Source organism: Oncorhynchus kisutch, linkage group LG3 (genome assembly GCF_002021735.2).
Source record: "Oncorhynchus kisutch isolate 150728-3 linkage group LG3, Okis_V2, whole genome shotgun sequence".
Lineage (NCBI taxonomy): Eukaryota > Metazoa > Chordata > Actinopteri > Salmoniformes > Salmonidae > Oncorhynchus > Oncorhynchus kisutch.
The window spans coordinates 37,941,053-37,962,532 of record NC_034176.2 but is presented as its reverse complement, the minus strand read 5'-3'; the positions used below and the strand labels follow the sequence as shown (position 1 = coordinate 37,962,532).

The 21,480-nt window shown below is 42.7% G+C and overlaps 1 protein-coding gene across 1 annotated transcript in view; it reads left to right on the top strand.

The window, feature by feature from the left end:
- Positions 1 to 21,480, top strand: part of zmat4a (zinc finger, matrin-type 4a) — a 147,877-nt gene that overhangs the window by 97,853 nt on the left and 28,544 nt on the right. The window contains exon 5 of the mRNA XM_020463476.2: positions 4,713 to 4,934. Coding sequence (XP_020319065.2) covers positions 4,713 to 4,934 — 222 coding nt within the window. The remainder of the gene's footprint in view (positions 1 to 4,712; positions 4,935 to 21,480) is intronic.

Below are 21,480 nucleotides of genomic sequence, written 5' to 3'. Positions count from 1 at the left end.
CAGAACGAAAGATTTTTACCTTGTCAGCTCGGTGATTCGATCGTGCAACCTTTCGGCTACTAGTCCAACGCTCTAACCACTCGGCTACTTGCTGCCCCATGTTAGGTCTCCAGTAGCTGATCTGGGTTTGTGACTTGACATGCGTCATCTCTGTGGTTGGTTCTTGGCAACAGTTGATCCACGTGTCCTCCGATGTGTGAGCTATGTAGGACACAGGACCTGTTTGTGCGACCACTGTTGCTGGTTTCCACTTTGGACCATTGCAGTAGTTCCGAGCAATAACTCTCTCCAGCTCTGAAGCTTCTGTCTTTTGCTTTGCTCTGCCTCTCCACCTGCGCTCTCTGTTGTGTCTGTACAACCTGTTAAGTCTTTGGAGGTCTCACTTTGGTTGTAGCATGTTGCATGGGGGTTGCGACAGGAAGGTGTTTTACTGTGTGTGTTGGACTATGACGGAGAACATATGATCCTCCAGTGGGCCAGCTTAGTCTATGTGGACCAAATCTGGCCACCAAAATTAGCTGCATGCAATCTCCTTCATTTGCACCATGCCACACTGCCCTGAATGGAGCTCTTCAAGCACCTGCCTTCTCAGTGGTGGTGGTATGATAACTCAAAATCCCCATAGCAAGCGTCCAGACTAAACTGTGTCACCCTTTCTGGCGAGAAATAACTGGATTGGTGTGGGTCAACTTTTTCAGTTGGACGGACGTAACTGGGGCATTCATCACTTCCTTGAAGTAGAAGATTTCAGCCTGGGAGGGCTCAGTGTGTGTGACAGGTAAGAGACACCTTGAGAGGCCGTCTGCATTGCAGACGGTCCCTGATGTGAGTAATTGGCCTCTCTGCACCTGATGGCATGATGTATGAGACAACAGCACCAGCACCATAAGGCAATGTGTCACATGCCAACTGTAATGGCAAGTTGGGGTAGAAATGGATTAGGGCCTCTGACTGAGTTAAGTCTGTTTTCTCTTTCTTGAAAGCCTCCTCACATCTGTCCACTTCCAAGGTTTGGTTTTGTTCAAAAGTTAATGTGGTGGCTTTAGCATGTTAGCTAGGTTCGGCATACACTTTGCGTAGCACGCCAGGTGTCCTAAGTATGATTCACGTTCCGTGGGTATGGAGCTTCCGCGACGGCCTTCACCTTTGATGGCCCCCTGTGGAACCCTGAACTGTCAATGACGCGGCCCAGATATTCAACAGGCCGGGAAAACTTGCATTTGTCCTTCTGGACCCTGCGACCGTACTCCTCCAGTCACGTGTAGTGGCCAGGTTTCTCAGGTGCTCCTACTCATCTTTGCCAGTGATTAGTAGATCATCGAGGTAACAATGGACCCTGGTGAGCCTGCTCAGTATCTGTTCCACAGCTCTCTGAAACAAGGCCGGAGCTGAGGTGATTCCAAAAGGAAGCCTCTGATACCTGTACAGTCCTTTGTGAGTCACTATAGTCAACAGTTCCTGTGACTCTTGGTCACAACATGCGTCTGTAGATAGGCCTGACATAAGTCTATCTTACTGAATTTCTGTTATCTAGCTAAACCAGAAAAGTGTTTGTCAATGAGGGTTAGTGGATATTTTTCACCAGTCAGATGGAGTTAACGGTAACTTTGAAATCGCCACAGAGTCTGAATGATCCATCTTTTTTTCATGACTGGAACGACAGGTGTAGCCCACTCACTAACATTCACTGGATGTAATACTCCACTCTCGACTAGTCTGTTTGGCTCAGTTTCAACTTATGGTTTCATGGTGTATGGGACAGGTCTAGCTTTAAAGCATTTTGGCTTGCTGTCTGGTTTCATGGTCCTTTAACTGTTATGTTTTTCATACCGCCAAGTTCTCCATTGAACACATCTGCATGTTTTCTCAATATCCCTTGTAGGTTTGTGTCCTCCAACCATGTGAATTTCCTGCCAGTTTAGCTTAATCTTTTCCAGCCATGTGTGTCCTTGCAAAGCTCGATGGTTGCCTTTCACGATGTAGAGTGGTAGCTTTACCTTCTGTTTGTTGAGCTCCACTGTAACTATCATGCTTCCTCTCACTGGAACAGTCTCACCAGTGTATGTTTTCAGTGTCATCTTCCTGGGCTGTGGTGTGAGGTGATGTAGTTTCTCCTTGTATACGGCCTCAGAGAGAAAATATATACGGCTGCTCCAGTGTCCATTTGCATCCCTACTGCTTTTCCATCCAGTAGCGGAGTCACCCAGTATCCATGTCCAAGATTCGTCCCCTTCAGACAGGTTATCACTTTATTCATCCTCTGTGTGATTTTATGCACTTTCTTTTTGTACTTCCTGAAGTCACTTTTCCTTTGTTCAGTGCTTTTGTTTGATTGTGTATTTTTGTTTTTAAATACACGTTTTTACATGCACAAACACTCCTCTGCTTGGTGACCTGCTTTCCCACAGTGATAGCATGGCTTGCCACCTACTGCGTTGCTTTTTAAATCCATAGACACCTTCTGCACTTGGCTGCTGTGTGTCTTTCTTTGCCATTTCCATTGACGTACTCACTTCTATCGCACTCTGCAATGTTAAGTTGCTCTCAATCAAAAGGCGTTTCTGAATTGCCTCGCAGCGCATTCCACACACTAACCTATCACGTATAGTGTCACTCAATGATCGCCCAAATTCACAGTGTTTGTTTAACTGTTTCCATACAGCCACAAATTATGAGATTGACTCCCCCTCCTCTTTATTTCTCGTAATGAAATCTGAATCTCTCTGCGATGATCAGTAGTTTGGGAGAATAATGTCATTTTAAGGTAGCCACAATTTCATCATATGATTTATCACCAGGGTTTTCCTCCCATACCAGTCAAAGATGTTGGCACAACTGCTCATTCTTTAATTTCTCTTCAGTCAAAATGTTCTGTGTAAGAACTCCATTGTTCCAACCAGTGCAGACATTTTCAGTTTTTTTTGCTTCTCACACTTTTTAGATGGTCCCTCACTCCCTGACTTTTTTTTTCTTCTTCTTTTCACTCACAGTGATTACACTTTCTCCCACAGCAAAACTCTTCTTCTCCCTCCAGGCTAGCTACTGTAGCATCACTCTTGACTGGCTTGCGCCATGTTTTCTTTGCATCTTTCTACAGCAATTTTTTTTTTTACTGAGACTTTCTACTGAAAATAATGAACACCAATGTGAGAACGTTTCTTCCTCGTCGCCAATTTTGTTGACTAGCACATTGCATTACTTATACAACTAATATAAGGACAGGACGTGAAACAGAAGTAGAACATAGGGGCTTTGTTTAACGCATTTCACAGAACAAAACACTCCAAGCATTCAAATGTACGTAAGCAGGGGGGGGGGGGGGGGGGGGGTTCAATTGCCCTAAAAGGAGAAACTAGAATCTCAACACACGAGGGACGCACTTCTCTTAGATTATGTGAAAGGAAGCTGAAAGACACAATTAGAGACAATATATGTTAGGAATCAGCATGTCTGTTTGAGTAACACTAAAAGAAAAGAGGGAAAATGCTTTGTCATATTTATGAAAATTATATCTCTTCTTGAAATGAATATGTTTGTGGTTCTCCTTTGTTCCCTGGCTCTAATAACACCATCATCATTATCATCCCCCACAAATGATATACATTTCACACTCTTTGATTTTCAACTCCTACAGCCACTTAATTCCATGCTGTCATCCTCTTTTCTGCTGCAGCAGTTAATTGCCTGAATTATATGCTGTCTAAACCAAGGGCTTTGTTATCAACTCATATGTGCCTTTAAGGCCTATAAGTGACAAAACAGTGAGAAATATAACAGTGTGATTGTAGCCACTCCAGATCAAAAGCTTTTTCCTACACCACCTTTTCTATTGTTTTCAGTGCCCCAGTTTTTAACTTCCTGATACTATATTTAAACAGCTGGTAGTTTATAGTATCAAAGGGGTCTTTGAGTGCTACTTTTTTAAGCTAATATTCTATAGGAATGCTACCAGTTCTATACTGCAGTGTACATATCCATGACCTGCCAGTCTTCACTGTAAAAGTTCTGACTTGAAGATGAGCATGAATTGCTATACTGTAGCATATCATTATTAACAGCATGGCTAAAGAACATGGTGCTGACATTTTTGTTTCTGCACTGCAACTCTGTGGCCACGACACTCACAAGAGATACCACTGGGAGATGCTGACTGCATCACAGTGGTCCATAATGTGATCTGATGCTTTCTAACGGGACTTTTGTAAATGTTAACTTATGAAGGGTGGGCCAAGTGTTAAAACTGGTTAACTTGATAGCGAAATCCTATGTCGGAAAATGTAGCGCTGTGCGATCTGATGTTTGTTCAGGGTTAATGGTGGCATCCATGCATGAAGGCATATTGTACACAAGAAGTCAACATTAAGTAGAGCAGGGTGTTTTTTTTCCAGTTGCCAAGTTTGATTTAGGATTTCTTCTTCATGCTTGGGATGGAGTTAACAGCTTGTTATTGGTGGGGGTCGAATAGGAATAGCCAGAGCCAAAGTGATCAGCGCTCATTTCATGCCTCACATTTTGCCTCCTGGCAAGAAAGCTTGTTCCTTTACCAACCTTTGTTTTCTTCCTTAAGTTTTGTTCCTAAGCCTTTTTTTAGCTGACGGATCAAAAAAACAACAACATCAGTCTGTGTTTTGGTCTAGAGAGTGTTGTCAAACAGCAGAGCAATGTTGATGTGAACTCCCCTGTTTGGGTTTCCTGTTTTTCTGTCCAATCAGAGGCTCCGCCCAGTCCCGTGAAAAGCTCCCCAGAAACGACCCCATTGACCTCTCCTCGGCAGCGCAGGGACTCAGACCGCTACTGCCAGCTATGCAACGCCTGGTTCAACAATCCGGGCATGGCACAGCAGCACTATGACGGCAAGAAGCACAAGAAAAACGCAGCTCGTGCCGACCTCCTGGAACAGCTGGGCAAGACCCTGGACATGGGAGAGATGAAAGGTACAGAACAGAACAGGGAAGGCCTGAGGCAGACCAGATAACCTGGCAGAGAATCTCTCTCTCTCACACATGCGTACACACACACACGTAGCACAGATAACCATGCAGCTCACTGCCTCCTCCCCTCACCCCTACTCCATAACAGCCAGGATTGTTAGTTACTGTTGCCTCTGTGTGTAGTAACATGTTGTTACAAGGTGTTATGTAAGAAGATAGGACACTGTCTGCTAGTGATAGGGGGAAAAAAATCGAGACAGTTACATAGCGGATATTATTTTTGACGATATATCGTATCGTATCGTTTTGACAACTTTGCAGTATTATTTTTGTGCTATTTGGCTGTTTCTGAACCAAAACTCCAGTATTTTTCCTTCATATCTTGTTCTCCATTTTATTTTTAAATAGGGAGCCGGGTCTCCTGTGTGGCACAACGCAGTGTTGCAGCATTATTTCAGCCTGGTTCAATCACCAGCCGTGACCGGGTGTCCCAAAGGGCTGTGCACAATTGGCCCAGCATCGTCCTGGTTAGGGGAGGGTTTGGCCGGGGGGCTATACTCGAATCATCACGTTCCTCCACCCTGACTTCGGTCGTCAGTTAAACAGTATTTCCTCCAACACATTGGTGCAGCTGGCTTCCGGGTTAAGCGAGCGGGTGTTAAGAAGCGCGGCTTGACAGCTCATCTTTCGTAGGACGGATGACTCGACCTTCGCCTGTTGAGGAGTTGCAGTGATGAGACAAGATCTTAATCACAAAATTGGGGAGAAAAGGGGGTAAAAATTACAAAAATAATAATAAAATAAAATTGGGAGACAATTTGTTTTCAGCTCTTTTATTTCCATAATTTATCAAAACTCGTTTTCTCATGGCTCGCTCTTGTCCCTCTGCAGCAGACATTTGGTGAGCAATATTTTTGGATCATCGAAGTGCAATAAAATCACATTATCGAATCGTAATACAGATAGAATCATGAGATTTGCAATACATATCGTATCAGCACCTAAGTATCGTGATAAGTATTGTGATAATATCGTATTGTGAGGTCCCTGGCGATTCCCAGCCCTACTGTCTACTAGAGTTCATCCAGTATGAAGACATATGCATGTACACTACTGTTTTTCACAGTATGAGGTGTTTAAAGCCTTGGAAGTAGGCCTAGGGGAAATACAAGACACAAATGAACTCTTTCAAGCTTTGTATTCCTCATGTAATAGATACTGATATATTATCAGCTAAATTTAATGCAAAACTACTTTTGGAAAACCTGACTCACCATTTGTGATACCCATATCTTGAGATAGCACAGCATATGTCAAGCCGCGCCCTCAGAGCATGCGCAGACCAGCTGGCCGGTGTGTTTACGGACATATTCAACCAATCCCTATACCAGTCTGCTGTTCCCACATGCTTCAAGAGGGCCACCATTGTTCCTGTTCCCAAGAAAGCTAAGGTAACTGAGCTAAACGACTACCGCCCCGTAGCACTCACATCCGTCATCATGAAGTGCTTTGAGAGACTAGTCAAGGACCATATCACCTCCACCCTACCTGACACCCTTGACCCACTCCAATTTGCTTACCGCCCAAATAGGTCCACAGACGATGCAATCTCAACCACACTGCACACTGCCCTAACCCATCTGGACAAGAGGAATACCTATGTGAGAATGCTGTTCATCGACTACAGCTCGGCATTCAACACCATAGTACCCTCCAAGCTCGTCATCAAGCCCGAGACCCTGGGTCTCGACCCCGCCCTGTGCAACTGGGTACTGGACTTCCTGACGGGCCGCCCCCAGGTGGTGAGGGTAGGCAACAACATCTCCTCCCCGCTGATCCTCAACACTGGGGCCCCACAAGGGTGCGTTCTGAGCCCTCTCCTGTACTCCCTGTTCACCCACGACTGCGTGGCCACGCACGCCTCCAACTCAATCATCAAGTTTGCGGACGACACAACAGTGGTAGGCTTGATTACCAACAACGACGAGACAGCCTACAGGGAGGAGGTGAGGGCCCTCGGAGTGTGGTGTCAGGAAAATAACCTCACACTCAACGTCAACAAAACTAAGGAGATGATTGTGGACTTCAGGAAACAGCAGAGGGAACACCCCCCCATCCACATCGATGGAACAGTAGTGGAGAGGGTAGCAAGTTTTAAGTTCCTCGGCATACACATCACAGACAAACTGAATTGGTCCACTCACACAGACAGCATCGTGAAGAAGGCGCAGCAGCGCCTCTTCAACCTCAGGAGGCTGAAGAAATTCGGCTTGTCACCAAAAGCACTCACAAACTTCTACAGATGCACAATCGAGAGCATCCTGGCGGGCTGTATCACCGCCTGGTATGGCAACTGCACCGCCCTCAACCGTAAGGCTCTCCAGAGGGTAGTGAGGTCTGCACAACGCATCACCGGGGGCAAACTACCTGCCCTCCAGGACACCTACACCACCCGATGCTACAGGAAGGCCATAAAGATCATCAAGGACATCAACCACCCGAGCCACTGCCTGTTCACCCCGCTGTCATCCAGAAGGCGAGGTCAGTACAGGTGCATCAAAGCTGGGACCGAGAGACTGAAAAACAGCTTCTATCTCAAGGCCATCAGACTGTTAAACAGCCACCACTAACATTGAGTGGCTACTGCCAACACACTGTCAATGCACTGACTCTACTCCAGCCACTTTAATCATGGGAATTGATGGGAAATGATGTAAATATATCACTAGCCACTTTAAACAATGCTACCTTATATAATGTTACTTACCCTACATTATTCATCTCATATGCATACGTAGATACTGTACTCTATATCATCGACTGCATCCTTATGTAATACATGTATCACTAGCCACTTCAACTATGCCACTTGGTTTACATACTCATCTCATATGTATATACTGTACTCGATATCATCTACTGTATCTTGCCTATGCTGCTCTGTACCATCACTCATTCATATATCCTTATGTACATATTCTTTATCCCCTTACACTGTGTATAAGACAGTAGTTTTTTTTGGAATTGTTAGTCAGATTACTTGTTCGTTATTACTGCATTGTCGGAACTAGAAGCACAAGCATTTCGCTACACTCGCATTAACATCTGCTAACCATGTGTATGTGACAAATAAATTTGATTTGATTTGATGTAATATATATTTGTTTGTACACTTCATGGAATTTGTTACGCTCTTTACTATGGCATTATCCGTTATTAAATGGGGGGCTAATGAGGTCCACTTTCCTCTGATGTTAATGTGAGACTTCTATTTCTCTGGATGTGTTGCATGCATCCCTTTTGACTTGGCTAGTGTCTGCTTCTACGCCAACCAGAGAGAGCTACAGTGGAGAGGCTCAGCGTCTCTTAAGTACCAGGACACGACAAACCTATTTCGGGCTGTTAATTTTGGAGTGGGGAGGGGGAATGGTGCCCTCTTTCTCTCTTATTGTCTCCTACCCACAATATGTCAATAACAATTACAGAGTATTATTCCAGCATGCTGCTGCAGTGCTGTGGGACCCAGGGGGTTGTAAAGTTAAGTAGTGCATGAGCAGACATAATGTGGGATGTCTCTTTGGTCATGTCTGATTGGAGATGTAGCTTAGCCTCCTTCACTCCTGGTCTTATTTAGGTTGGCTCTGCGTTGCCGGGGACCTGCACTGTGCCATCCAATCAGTGAGATGTACTGTATGTCTCTTCAGTCACATCTGATTGGAGATGTACTCTAGGCCTGGTTGATACTTATGGCTGATTGGTTGGCTCTGCTTTGTAAGGGACGAATGGGGAGGCACCGTGCTGCCGAGTCACATCTGATTGAAGATAAAGCCTAGTCCAAGTCCTACTCCTAACTCCCAGACTGGTTATTTCTACTTAGGGCTGGTTGATGGGCTCTGCATTGCCAGCGATGAATTGGGAGGCTTCACCTGCACCTTCTCAGGGATAGCTGCATTTCTTTAGGAAGGTTTTCCTTGTAATGACTGTGACCTGTGGTTGTCTTAGCTACCTTAGTTGAATGCACTGACTAACTGGCCTAAATGTAAAATGCACTGTGTTGTCCAATCACTGAGATGCATGAGTATGAGGAGGAATGTACACACTTCTTACAATTTTATTCCATGTTTCACTTGTGCCACATTTCCTTTGAGGATTTACCCCAGTGTTTTACCCAAAAGCTCAGACTTTCCGTTTCCTATCGATGCGGGCTGGCACCCGTATCTCACTGGGCCATGGCTCCGGCAAACCTGCTCTAACTGGGAGCCAAGGCAACGCTCTGGGTACTTATCAGCTGGCATTTACTTAACAATGGCTAGGTGTGAACTTGAACACCTTCTAACAAACCAACAGTCTTGAATGATGCGGAGGTTGTTGGTTCTGCTCGCCACAAGTCTTTAGAGTCACTCTCCTGACAGAAACACAATAACACTAGACCTACATTAACATAAAACACTGGCGGCTCACTGGTGTGGAGGTAAGTCTCAATGGAAAAGTACCAATATAGTACTTTGTCATCAGGTATTATGCCCTGTTTGGGGTCATTTAAAGTTATTGATGGAGATTCATGAATATTCACGCTTGATGTTAACTTGAGTCTTTGCCGACTCGACACTTTGAACTGCGTGATCGTTTCAAGTTAAGTATAAGGCCTCGTACTTCCCCTAAAAACAGTGCTCGTTTTTCAGACGGTCCCGCCCCTGAATAACTCTTGAATGCTTCCTCCCAGACAGGCTCCGCTTATGGACTGAGGACTTGCCTATTCTCTGTGAAATAGATGAGCCATAACTCAAAGCCAGAGTGTTTCGCCAACGTCACTATAGTCATAATGGGTGGCTGGAAATGGAAGCATGGAGATGCAGTATTCAGCACTCACAGTCTAATGAGCGTTTCTCTCCGGCGATTATCAATTAGTAATGAAGTGGCAAATCATCCTAACAGGCAGGACTAGTATTGTGTGGATGGGGATGGAGAGGGAAGGGGGAGCAGGAGCAGGAGCAGCCAGGGCACAGTGCAGCGGGCAGGGATGGGCTGGGCTGCTTAATTCATAGGCCTGCCAGCACAGCTCTGCAGTCCTATCTTTCACACAAAGAGTTACTACCTAGAGCACTTCTACTATTTCCTCTTTTCTCTCTGTCTCTGTGACCCCGGCCTGCCGCCGAATGAAATAGCACTTCTATTTGATTTATTTATCTATCTTTCTCAGTCTTTCTTCATTTTTGTCCTGTTCTTGCCCACTGTGTTCTCTGATGTTGGATGGCTATTAAACAAACAGCTGTAGATGGATATCTGGTGGTTCTGACTGAAGGTTTTCAAGCAGGTGATGAAATATTCCTTGAATACCTATTGAGATTTGATTTCCATTTGAGAGATTTCTGTACAATTGGCTGGTGGTTATACAGCACAGTAGTGGTGTTGTTTCTGAGAAGGGAGTGTGTGAGAGCATTTTGCCATGTATATATTTTTACTGTGTCCCAAATGGCACCTTATTCCCTTTATAGTGCACTACTTTTGACCGGCCCATTAGTACTCTGTGCTGTGTACTGTAAAGGAGGACCCTCCAGGAGAGGACCTGCCCACCTCCCACACTCCTCCATCTGTGCTCCCATTTCACCCTCTGTTTGTTACCCATCCTAAACCCTACTAACCTCACTCTATGATCCTCTGGGTTCAGCCATGTGCTCTGGGTTTCAGATTTCCCTACAGAGCTGAGACTTCATGGAGCTTTGTAGAGCTACGCTAGCTACTGCACTGCCTGCCTCTAAAGCAGGGATTAATCCCCCCCAACAACAGAAAATACTGTTGCGAGTTAGAATAGTAGAATACACAAGGTGCAATTTCGAAAATTGGTTGTGCATCAGGGGTTTTTCCTCATGTTATGTAGGTCACTGATAGTAGGTCAATTAGCCCATGTCAGCTAACATTTTTTAGATTGATAAGTTAGTTTTGCGGCCAGCTATCTAAACTTGTTATGATGGTCGAATTACATGCTGTGGGGCCGCCATTGATTTTGTTAGTCAGTCTCACTCATATTATATTATATTATACTCACATAATATTAAAAATGGCAAACGTTTATCTCCACCCTATGGCAAAATGTGTAGAATTGCAGCAAACTTGCTTTAAAACGTAAAAACATTCTCTCCGCTTCCAAGAGTGGGGCCACTAAAATGTTTTACCCATCAATGTTGCCCACCCCTTTTCTAAAGGATGTGTGTAAATGTTTCATAGCTAACTACCTGTAAACACTATCCAGCACCATAAAGTGGTCTAGGCTATAGCATAGGAGTTTGTGTAATCTGTATGTTTCATAACTAGCTATACCTGCATACGAGGACCTCTGCTCCACTAGGAGCTGAAAGGAATAACTATACCTGCATACAGTACCTCAAAGTGGTCTATAGCATAGGGACATGTTATCTAATTGTGCTGTACGGTGTGGAGTGTAAACTTGACTGTATAGGACATCAGCGTATTGATTGTATAATGTCAAGGATTTAACCTTTTAGAGGACTTGACAAGGTAGAACCTATTGACTCATTGAATGCGTCCCAAATGGCACCCTATTCCCCATATAGTGCACTACTTTTGACCAGAGACGTATGGGCCCTGTCTGAAAGTAGTGTGCACTATATAGGGAATAGAGTGCAAAAATACACATCATCTCCGTATATCAATTAAAGTAATGTAGGGAAAATGTAAACAAGATCCAAGACAGTCCAACCTATTCCAGTTAGTTCATGATGTACAATAGGCAACTTTCCCCCTGAATTCCTGCAGTCTATTTTAGGGAATGCCCATGGTGCTCTTTTTCTTTATGAAGTCATTTTTGGAAGATACAGAAGATGATGAATGGTGCGAGTTGCATTCCAGAACAGGTTTCCCTGGATAAAGAGCAGCAACTCTTCTTATTGTTATTGTTATAATCCAAAACATAAATATAGATTGTACATATAAGTTATTATTTTCCTTCTAAGAAAGAACTACTTCTTTCTTATCATTCTTACTATTATCATCTAAAATGTTTAAATAGCTTTGGGTTATGGAGGAGGTGCATTAGCTACATTCAATCTGAATATAATACTGTTTGTTGCTGTGAGATTCTGTGCCCGAAGTGTTGGACCACTGACTGAGTCTGAGAGACATTGTTCTATCTAGACTGGAGCTCTGCAGTCATTTATAACAAGAGAAAGCGAGAAGAGGAGAGTGTGCCATTTTCTTCTTTCCAGTGCACAGGCAGATAATGGCAGTTCTCCTGGGGGCTTCCTCAGTGTAAGCTTGCTAACGCTGTGGACTGATGACACACATAGAATTGCTCTTGCTTTTATCTTCTATCTTTTTTTCTCTCCCTCCATCCACACTCATCATGTCACTGAGTGTGTGTCTCCCGAATGGCACCCTATTCCCTATTTAGTGCACCACTTTTGAACAGGACCTATAAAATTAGTGCGCTATATAGGGAATAGGGGTACTATTTCAGACACATCCTGAGACTGCACTGCAACCCAGACCATTTTGTTGTAACTAACACTGTGTAAGGAGATTTAATCTTCTCTATGTCTCGTTTGCTTAGTCTATAACAGAAGTGCTTACTGAGCAGAGAGGAGGACTGGACTGGTTTATCATGGTGATGCTGGGCCCTTAGCTTTGTCTGTCATAGAACCAATACTCATCAAAATGAAAAATAGGGGCCAGCACTCACTTGATTCATTTGAAGTTGAAGTTTGTTATGTTTTTAATATTCTTTAAAAAGAAAAGACAAACCTGCACACTGCTCTTCCTAGTATTAAAGTTCTTTATTAAGCTTTATGTGTCAGCCTCAAGGCCTTCGTCAGAGCTTTGGTTTGAGTGTTTGTAATTTTTACCTACAATTTAATTTCGAAGTGTACATACACCTTAGCCAAATACATTTAAACTCAGTTTTTCGCAATTCCTTAGGTTAGTTAGGAACACCACTTTATTTTAAGAATGTGCTTTAAGAATTCAGCTTTTATTTCTTTCATCATATTCCTAGTGGGTCAGAAGTTTACATACACTCTATTAGTATTCCACAAGATTCCCACAATAAGTTGGGTGAATTTTGGCCCATTCCTCCTGACAGAGCTGGTGTAACTGAGTCAGGTTTGTAGGCATCCTCGCTTGCACACGCTTTTTCAGTTCTGGCCACAAATCTTCAATAGGATTGAGGTCAGGGCTTTGTGATGGCCACTCCAATACCTTGACTTTGTTGTCCTTAAGCCATTTTGCAACAACTTTGGAAGTATGCTTGGGGTCATGGTCCATTTAGAAGACCCATTTGCGACCAAGCTTTAACTTCCTGGATGATGTCTTGAGATGTTGCTTCAATATATCCACATCATTTTCTGTCCTCATGATGCCATCTATTTTGTGAAGTGCATCAGTCCCTTCGGCATCAAAGCAATCCCACAACATGATGCTGCCACCCCCGTGCTTCACGGTTGGGATCGTGTTCTTTGGCTCCAAACATAACGATGGTCATTATGGCCAAACAGTTATATTTTTGTTTCATCAGACCAGAGGACATTTCTCCAAAAAGTGCAATCTTTTTCCCCATATCCAGTTGCAAACCGTAGTCTGGCTTTTTTATGGCGGTTTTGGAGCAGTGGCTTCTTCTTTGCTGCGCGGCCTTTCAGGTTATGTCGATATAGGAGTCGTTTTACTGTGGATATAGATACTTTTGTGCCTGTTTCATCCAGCATCTTCACAAAGTCCTTTGCTGTTGTACTGGGATTGATTTGCACTTACCGCACCAAAGTACTTCATCTCTAGGAGACAGAATGCGTCTCCTTCCTGAGCGGTATGACGGCTGCGTGGTCCCATGGTGTTTATAGATGAACGTGATACCTTCAGGCATGTGGAAATTGCTCCCAAGGATGAACCAAACTTGTGGATGTCAACAACAAAAAATTCTGAGGTCTTGGCTGATTTCTTTTGATTTTCCCATGATGTCCAGCAAAGAGACACTGCATTTGAAGGTAGGCCTTGAAATACATCCACAGGTACACCTCCAATTGACTCAAATGATGTCAATTAGCCTATCAGAAGCTTCTAAATCCATGACATCATTTTCTGGAATTTTCCAAGCTGTTTAAAGGCACAGTCAACTCAGTGTATGTAAACTTCTGACCCACTGGAATTGTGATACAGTGAATTATAAGTGAAATAATCCATCTGTAAACAATTGTTGGAAAAGGGACTTATGTCATGCATAAAGTAGATGTCCTAACCGACTTGCCAAACTATAGTTCGTTAACAAGACATTTGTGGAGTGGTTGAAAAACTAGTTTTAATAACTCCAACCTAAGTGTATGTAAACTTCTGACTTCAACAGTTTTTTCTTAAACTGCGTTGTTGGTTAACGCTTCGAACACACCGACTGCATCATTGCATCACTGCTGCATAACATTTTGCGCAGCTAGGCAACTATACTGATGCAGGTACCTTTTGCAAATGCAGTTGGACACATGGAGGAGAGAATCATTTTCGCAGTATCCTCAAAACCGTGTCTTTTTGACACAACTGCTGACAGCTACAGGGACATAAACACAAACAATCCCACGATAGTAGGATTGCCAGGTCAGTTTAGTAGTGAGCTTGTGCTAGATGTGGCTAGTTAGCGTTAGCTAGCTAGCTAACCTAGCCAATGAGGTGTGTGTGTGAAAGAAATAATCAAATAAATTATGCTAGTTACTACCCTTGATAACTTTCCCAAATAATCATGTTTGAAACAGTGTGAGTGTGTATGCTAGATTAATAGAAATGGTAGATACTACTGTACTCTGATAATTTGGTCAGAAGCTTCAGGCCAGCAGCCTTGGTGCTTCTGCCACATTCTTTCTTTTCTGGATCCATTTATTGTGCCTAGGGCAACGAGTGGCAATTTTACAGCCAGACCCTCTTCTACGTCATCCACAAGTGTTGTCGCCACCGGTGCAACAAGACCATCAACATCACCTACAAATGCGACCATCACCTCCACCGGTGGAGTGAGACCCTCTACAACATCATCCATGAGTATGACCACCACCGGTGCAGCCATGGAAGATGATGAAATGGAGGAAACACCTCTGGATCTAGGACCACCTGGGATTATTATGGACCTCACGGAAGTGACCACTGAGGGCCTCCAAGCCGTCGAGAGGGATGCAGCCCAACCTGATGATCACAGAAAGGAGACCCTCTTTGCCATGAGCCTGGTACAATGAGCCTGGTGCCAACACTGAAGAGGCTGCCTCAGCAAAGAAAAGCAGCAGTCAAGGTTAAAATGTATCAGCTGCTTTTCGAAGCCGAGTTCAATGGTATGTTTTTTTTTCTCCACATCACAGGTAGTGAGTGTCATAAGTGTGCGACAGTGAAGTAAAGTAGGTCATTTTTACAGTATAGTCACGTAGGTTAATTGGTATTTCAGATCAAAGTATTAATATGAAGCAAATGTATAGCTGTTGTTTCTGGGTTAGAAAATATCCTAAAACTGTTTGCTGTCGGAATATCTGCCTGTCATATTCATCTTTTGATCTGAAATACAAATTCCATGAGTAAACAGCAGGTATTACCAACTTTACCACACTGTTCCTATATTTATGCCACTAACGACACTATACAAGCAGTATTTAGTTAACATACAGTGCCTTGCGAAAGTATTCGGCCCCCTTGAACTTTGCGACATTTTGCCACATTTCAGGCTTCAAACATAAAGATATAATACTGTATGTTTTTGTGAAGAATCAACAACAAGTGGGACACAATCATGAAGTGGAACGACATTTATTGGATATTTCAAACTTTTTTAACAAATCAAAAACGGAAAAATTGGGCGTGCAAAATTATTCAGCCCCCTTAAGTTAATACTTTGTAGTGCCACCTTTTGCTGCGATTACAGCTGTAAGTCGCTTGGGGTATTTCTCTATCAGTTTTGCACATCGAGAGACTGAAATTTTTTCCCATTCCTCCTTGCAAAACAGCTCAAGCTCAGTGAGGTTGGATGGAGAGCATTTGTGAACAGCAGTTTTCAGTTCTTTCCACAGATTCTCGATTGGATTCAGGTCTGGACTTTGACTTGGCCATTCTAACACCTGGATATGTTTATTTTTGAACCATTCCATTGTAGATTTTGCTTTATGTTTTGGATCATTGTCTTGTTGGAAGACAAATCTCCGTCCCAGTCTCAGGTCTTTTGCAGACTCCATCAGGTTTTCTTCCAGAATGCTCCTGTATTTCGCTCCATCCATCTTCCCATCAATTTTAACCATCTTCCTTGTCCCTGCTGAAGAAAAGCAGGCCCAAACCATGATGCTGCCACTACCATGTTTGACAGTGGGGATGGTGTGTTCAGGGTGATGAGCTGTGTTGCTTTTACGCCAAACATAACGTTTTGTATTGTTGCCAAAAAGTTCAATTTTGGTTTCATCTGACCAGAGCACCTTCTTCCACATGTTTGGTGTGTCTCCCAGGTGGCTTGTGGCAAACTTTAAACAACACTTTTTATGGATATCTTTAAGAAATGGCTTTCTTCTTGACACTCTTCCATAAAGGCCAGATTTGTGCAATATACGACTGATTGTTGTCCTATGGACAGAGTCTCCCACCTCAGCTGTAGGTCTCTGCAGTTCATCCAGAGTGATCATGGGCCTCTTGGCTGCATCTCTGATCAGTCTTCTCCTTGTATGAGCTGAAAGTTTAGAGGGACGGCCAGGTCTTGGTAGATTTGCAGTGGTCTGACACTCCTTCCATTTCAATATTATCGCTTGCACAGTGCTCCTTGGGATGTTTAAAGCTTGGGAAATCTTTTTGTATCCAAATCCGGCTTTAAACTTCTTCACAACAGTATCTCGGACCTGCCTGGTGTGTTCCTTATTCTTCATGATGCTCTCTGCGCTTTTAACGGACCTCTGAGACTATCACAGTGCAGGTGCATTTATACGGAGACTTGATTACACACAGGTGGATTGTATTTATCATCATTAGTCATTTATGTCAACATTGGATCATTCAAAGATCCTCACTGAACTTCTGGTGAGAGTTTGCTGCACTGAAAGTAAAGGGGCTGAATAATTTTGCACACCCAATTTTTCAGTTTTTGATTTGTTAAAAAAGTTTGAAATATCCAATAAATGTCGTTCCACTTCATGATTGTGTCCCACTTGTTGTTGATTCTTCACAGAAAAATACAGTTTGATATCTTTATGTTTGAAGCCTGAAATGTGGCAAAAGGTCGCAAAGTTCAAGGGGGCCGAATACTTTCGCAAGGCACTGTAAATCTCACCTTTTATGGTGTCATATTATGTTAAGCTTGTATGTGTTGTTTTTCTCTTCCCTTCCAGAGATGGAGTCAATTTAACAGACAAGCTCATAGGAAGAGGAGAGGAGTTGTCTGGTTGTTGTTTTGACCTCCCTCATTGTACCTTTCTTTTCACACACGTCAGTTCGGTTTAAATTCAGTCAATTCATAAAGTCATTTGTTTATAAAGTCTTAGGATAGCATTCATTATTAGTGTTACATAGATTTCTGAATTGAAACTCATTTTGGAGGGAAATTATACTATGGCTATCACAATTCATGTGTGGATGTCATTGAATAAATAATATACTTGGCAAATAAATTAATAAAAAATGTGAAGAAATTATGCAATCAAACTGTTTTTATGTAATCCCACATTTTTACTGAATAAGTGTGCAAAAAAACCATCTACATTCATATTTTGCTACTTTCTGTCAAGTCTACACATACAATTTGATGCATACGTTCGATAAATCAAACGTATGCACCACACAGAACGCACTGCAACTGCCTCTGCAACGCAATGCTGCAAGGCAAATGCAACGTTCAATTGGAAATGAATGTACTTCTGGTGTATCGAAACGCAATGACGTAGTTGGTGTGTTCAAAGCGTAAGGGCTTGTAAGCATTTCATTGTAAGGTCTACACCTGTAGTATTTGGAGCGTGTGACAAATACAATTTGATACCATTCCCTTCACTCCATTCCAGCCATTATCATAAGCTGACCTCCCCTCAGCAACATCCACTGGTGTCTATATATGGAAAAATACAGATTTATTTTTTGTTGATGACGTTTTTATCCTGCACTTTACCCAATGATTTATGAAAATGTACCTGCTATTGTAGGTTGATGTCCTCATTGAGGATTTACAGATGTGCTTAATACGTTTTATGTACACACTTTATTCGATTTTTTTTTAATGAACATTGTTATATTTGTTAACACATTTATATTTTCCTTGACTCCAACCCTATTTGATGCACTGAATGGATGTGGGTGGAACAATGTCTACATATGGGTGCAAATTACAAACACTAAAACCAAATCTCTGACGAAGGCCTTGAGGCCGATACGTAAAGCTTAATAAAGAACAGGAAGAGCAGTGTGCGGGTTTCTCTTTTCTTTCTTGTTATTCACTTGTTATTATGCACCTGGAACAAATATAGTTCAGATGTGCGAGTGCCTTTTTGAACGATCTTTAACAAGCGACATATCCTAACAGAGCACACACTGCAAATGGCTTCTTGCAAACTTTCAATGAGCACGTTAAATTAAGACCGAGTTGGACCCCGGGAAGACTAGCTGTCGTCATGGCATCAGCTAATGGGGATCCAAATGAAGAATAAAGACTAAAGCACATTCTCTCCCATCATCCTGAGAGAACCACTGCTGCCATGCAATCTCTCGTCCTCTCATCATGTTTATAAATCATGTCCCTCCAGATCCCACGTCCAAGCAGCTGCATGCAGATCTAATGCAATCTGATATGATTAGGGCTGTTACGGTGACGATATTACCACCACACCGGTGGTCACGAGTTATGACTGCAGTCAAATTCCACGTCATGGTAACTAGGTTTCTCCAAGCTCTGATGCTGCTGATGGTCATTAGTAGCCTACCAAACTTGCTAACTGCCTGGTACTCAGCACTCTATTGTCCCTCTAATTACTCTGACATCAATGTAAATGTCATCGAAAATCAAATAAAACACTTAATGAGAGCACAAGCTCATGTTGCGCAAAGTTTCAAAAGGCTACGCAATTGTGTGAGAAAACAGAGTTTTGGGCTCTATTAAAAAGAGTGGATCCCATCAGATTTCTAAAGGCTTACTATATTTATTTCTCAACTTTCCTAATATTAAGCACATTACTTCGCTTTACGACAGAAGTATAGCCTACCTGGCAGGCATGAAAAAGAACCAAGGAAAATGTGTCCTCCAGCCTCTATTTAAGTGCATATATTACATGTATTTTCCCCCCCTGCCCCTGTTTTCCGAGACAGGTGCATGATAGTGGTCAATTCTAAATCAAAACTAATTCCAGACATATACAGTGGGGCAAAAAAGTATTTAGTCCGCCACCAATAGTGCAAGTTCTCCCACTTAAAAAGATGAGAGGCCTGTAATTTTCATCATAGGTACACTTCAACTATGACAGACAAAATTAGGGAAAAAAATCCAGAAAATCACATTGTGGGATTTTTTATGAATTTATTTGCAAATGATGGTGGAAAATAAGTATTTGGTCAATAACTAAAGTTTATCTCAATACTTTGTTATATACCCTTTGTTGGCAATGACAGAGGTCAAATGTTTCTGTAAGTCTTCACAAGGTTTTCACACACTGTTGCTGGTATTTTGGCCCATTCCTCCATGCAGATCTCCTCTAGAGCAGTGATGTTTTGGGGCTGTTGCTGGGCAACACAGACTTTCAACTCCCTCCAAAGATTTTCTATGGGGTTGAGATCTGGAGACTGGCTAGGCCACTCCAGGACCTTGAAATGCTTCTTACGAAGCCACTCCTTCGTTACCCGGGCGGTGTGTTTGGGATCATTGTCATGCAGAAAGTCCCAGCCACGTTTCATCTTCAATGCCCTTGCTGATGGAAGGAGGTTTTCACTCAAAATCTCACGTTACATGGCCCATTCATTCTTTCCTTTACACGGATCAGTCGTCCTGGTCCCTTTGCAGAAAAACAGCCCCAAAGCATGATGTTTCCACCCCCATGCTTCACTGTAGGTATGGTGTTCTTTGGATGCAACTCAGCATTCTTTGTCCTCCAAACACTTTTGGAGTTGAGTTTTTACCAAAAAGTTATATTTTGGTTTCATCTGACCATATGACATTCTCCCAATCTTCTTCTGGATCATCCAAATGCTCTCAAGCAAACAGACGGGCCTGGACATGTACTGGCTTAAGCAGGGGGACACGTCTGGCACTGCAGGATTTGAGTCCCTGGCCGCTTAGTGTGTTACTGATGGTAGTCTTTGTTACTTTGGTCCCAGCTCTCTGCAGGTCATTCACTAGGTCCCCCTGTGTGGTTCTGGGATTTTTGCTCACCGTTCTTGTGATCATTTTGACCGCACGGGGTGAGATCTTAGGTGGAGCCCCAGATCGAGGGAGATTATCAGTGGTCTTGTATGTCTTCCATTTCCTAATAATTGCTCCCACAGTTGATTTCTTCAAACCAAGCTGCTTACCTATTGCAGATTCAGTCTTCCCAGCCTGGTGCAGGTCTACAATTTTGTTTCTGGTGTCCTTTGACAGCTCTTTGGTCTTGGCCATAGTGGAGTTTGGAGTGTGACTGTTTGAGGTTGTGGACAGGTGTTATCAGTATAAAAGACAAGTTCAAACAGGTGCCATTAATACAGGTAACGAGTGGAGGACAGAGGAGCCTCTTAAAGAAGAAGTTAGAGGTCTGTGAGAGCCAGAAATCTTGCTTGTTTGTAGGTGACCAAATACTTATTTTCCACCATCATTTGCAAATAAATTCATTAAAAATCCTACAATGTGATTTTCAGGATTTTTTTTCTCATTTTGTCTGTCATAGTTGAAGTGTACCTATGATGAAAATTACAGGCCTCTCTCATCTTTTTAAGTGGGAGAACTTGCACAATTGCTGGCTGACTAAATACTTTTTTGCCCCACTGTATTATTTAGTATATGTAAAGACAAGATTAAATTACAAATAGTCTGATGGGTGACAATATTATCACTTGGGAATGATGTATTATCACTTGTGAATTATGCCCAGCTTGTGCACTCAGGCAAGAAACAGCACATGCCTTTTTGTCTCTCGAATTTTTCAAATCATAGTCGCACACCTCATGTAGCCTACCCCTTAGGCCTATATGTTTTAATACGGTTTGTATCACACCTAAAGAGGCCAAATAACATCTTAGAATGAATCCGCTTTACAATCAGTGTGGAGCCTAATTGACATACATAGGCGACACATGACTTTCAAGTTTGAGGAAGATAATTTTCACCACAAAAAATGCACTTTATAATAAATCACCACATGCATAATCACATTTGTGGTCATTTTGATAAGTGTTTTCCTGCTAATTGATTGAATTTTGGAACATTTGTGCCTACTGCCGTGTTCGCATCTTTGAGCTTATGATGGGAAGAAATAGCCTAATAGTTTATCAACATTTTTAGCCAAACGTTCTGATCTGGTGCATCAGCCTCATTGCTTTAAAAACGTTTTATTGGGTGGTTGTATTAATTTAGGATCTATCGCATCCCACAACA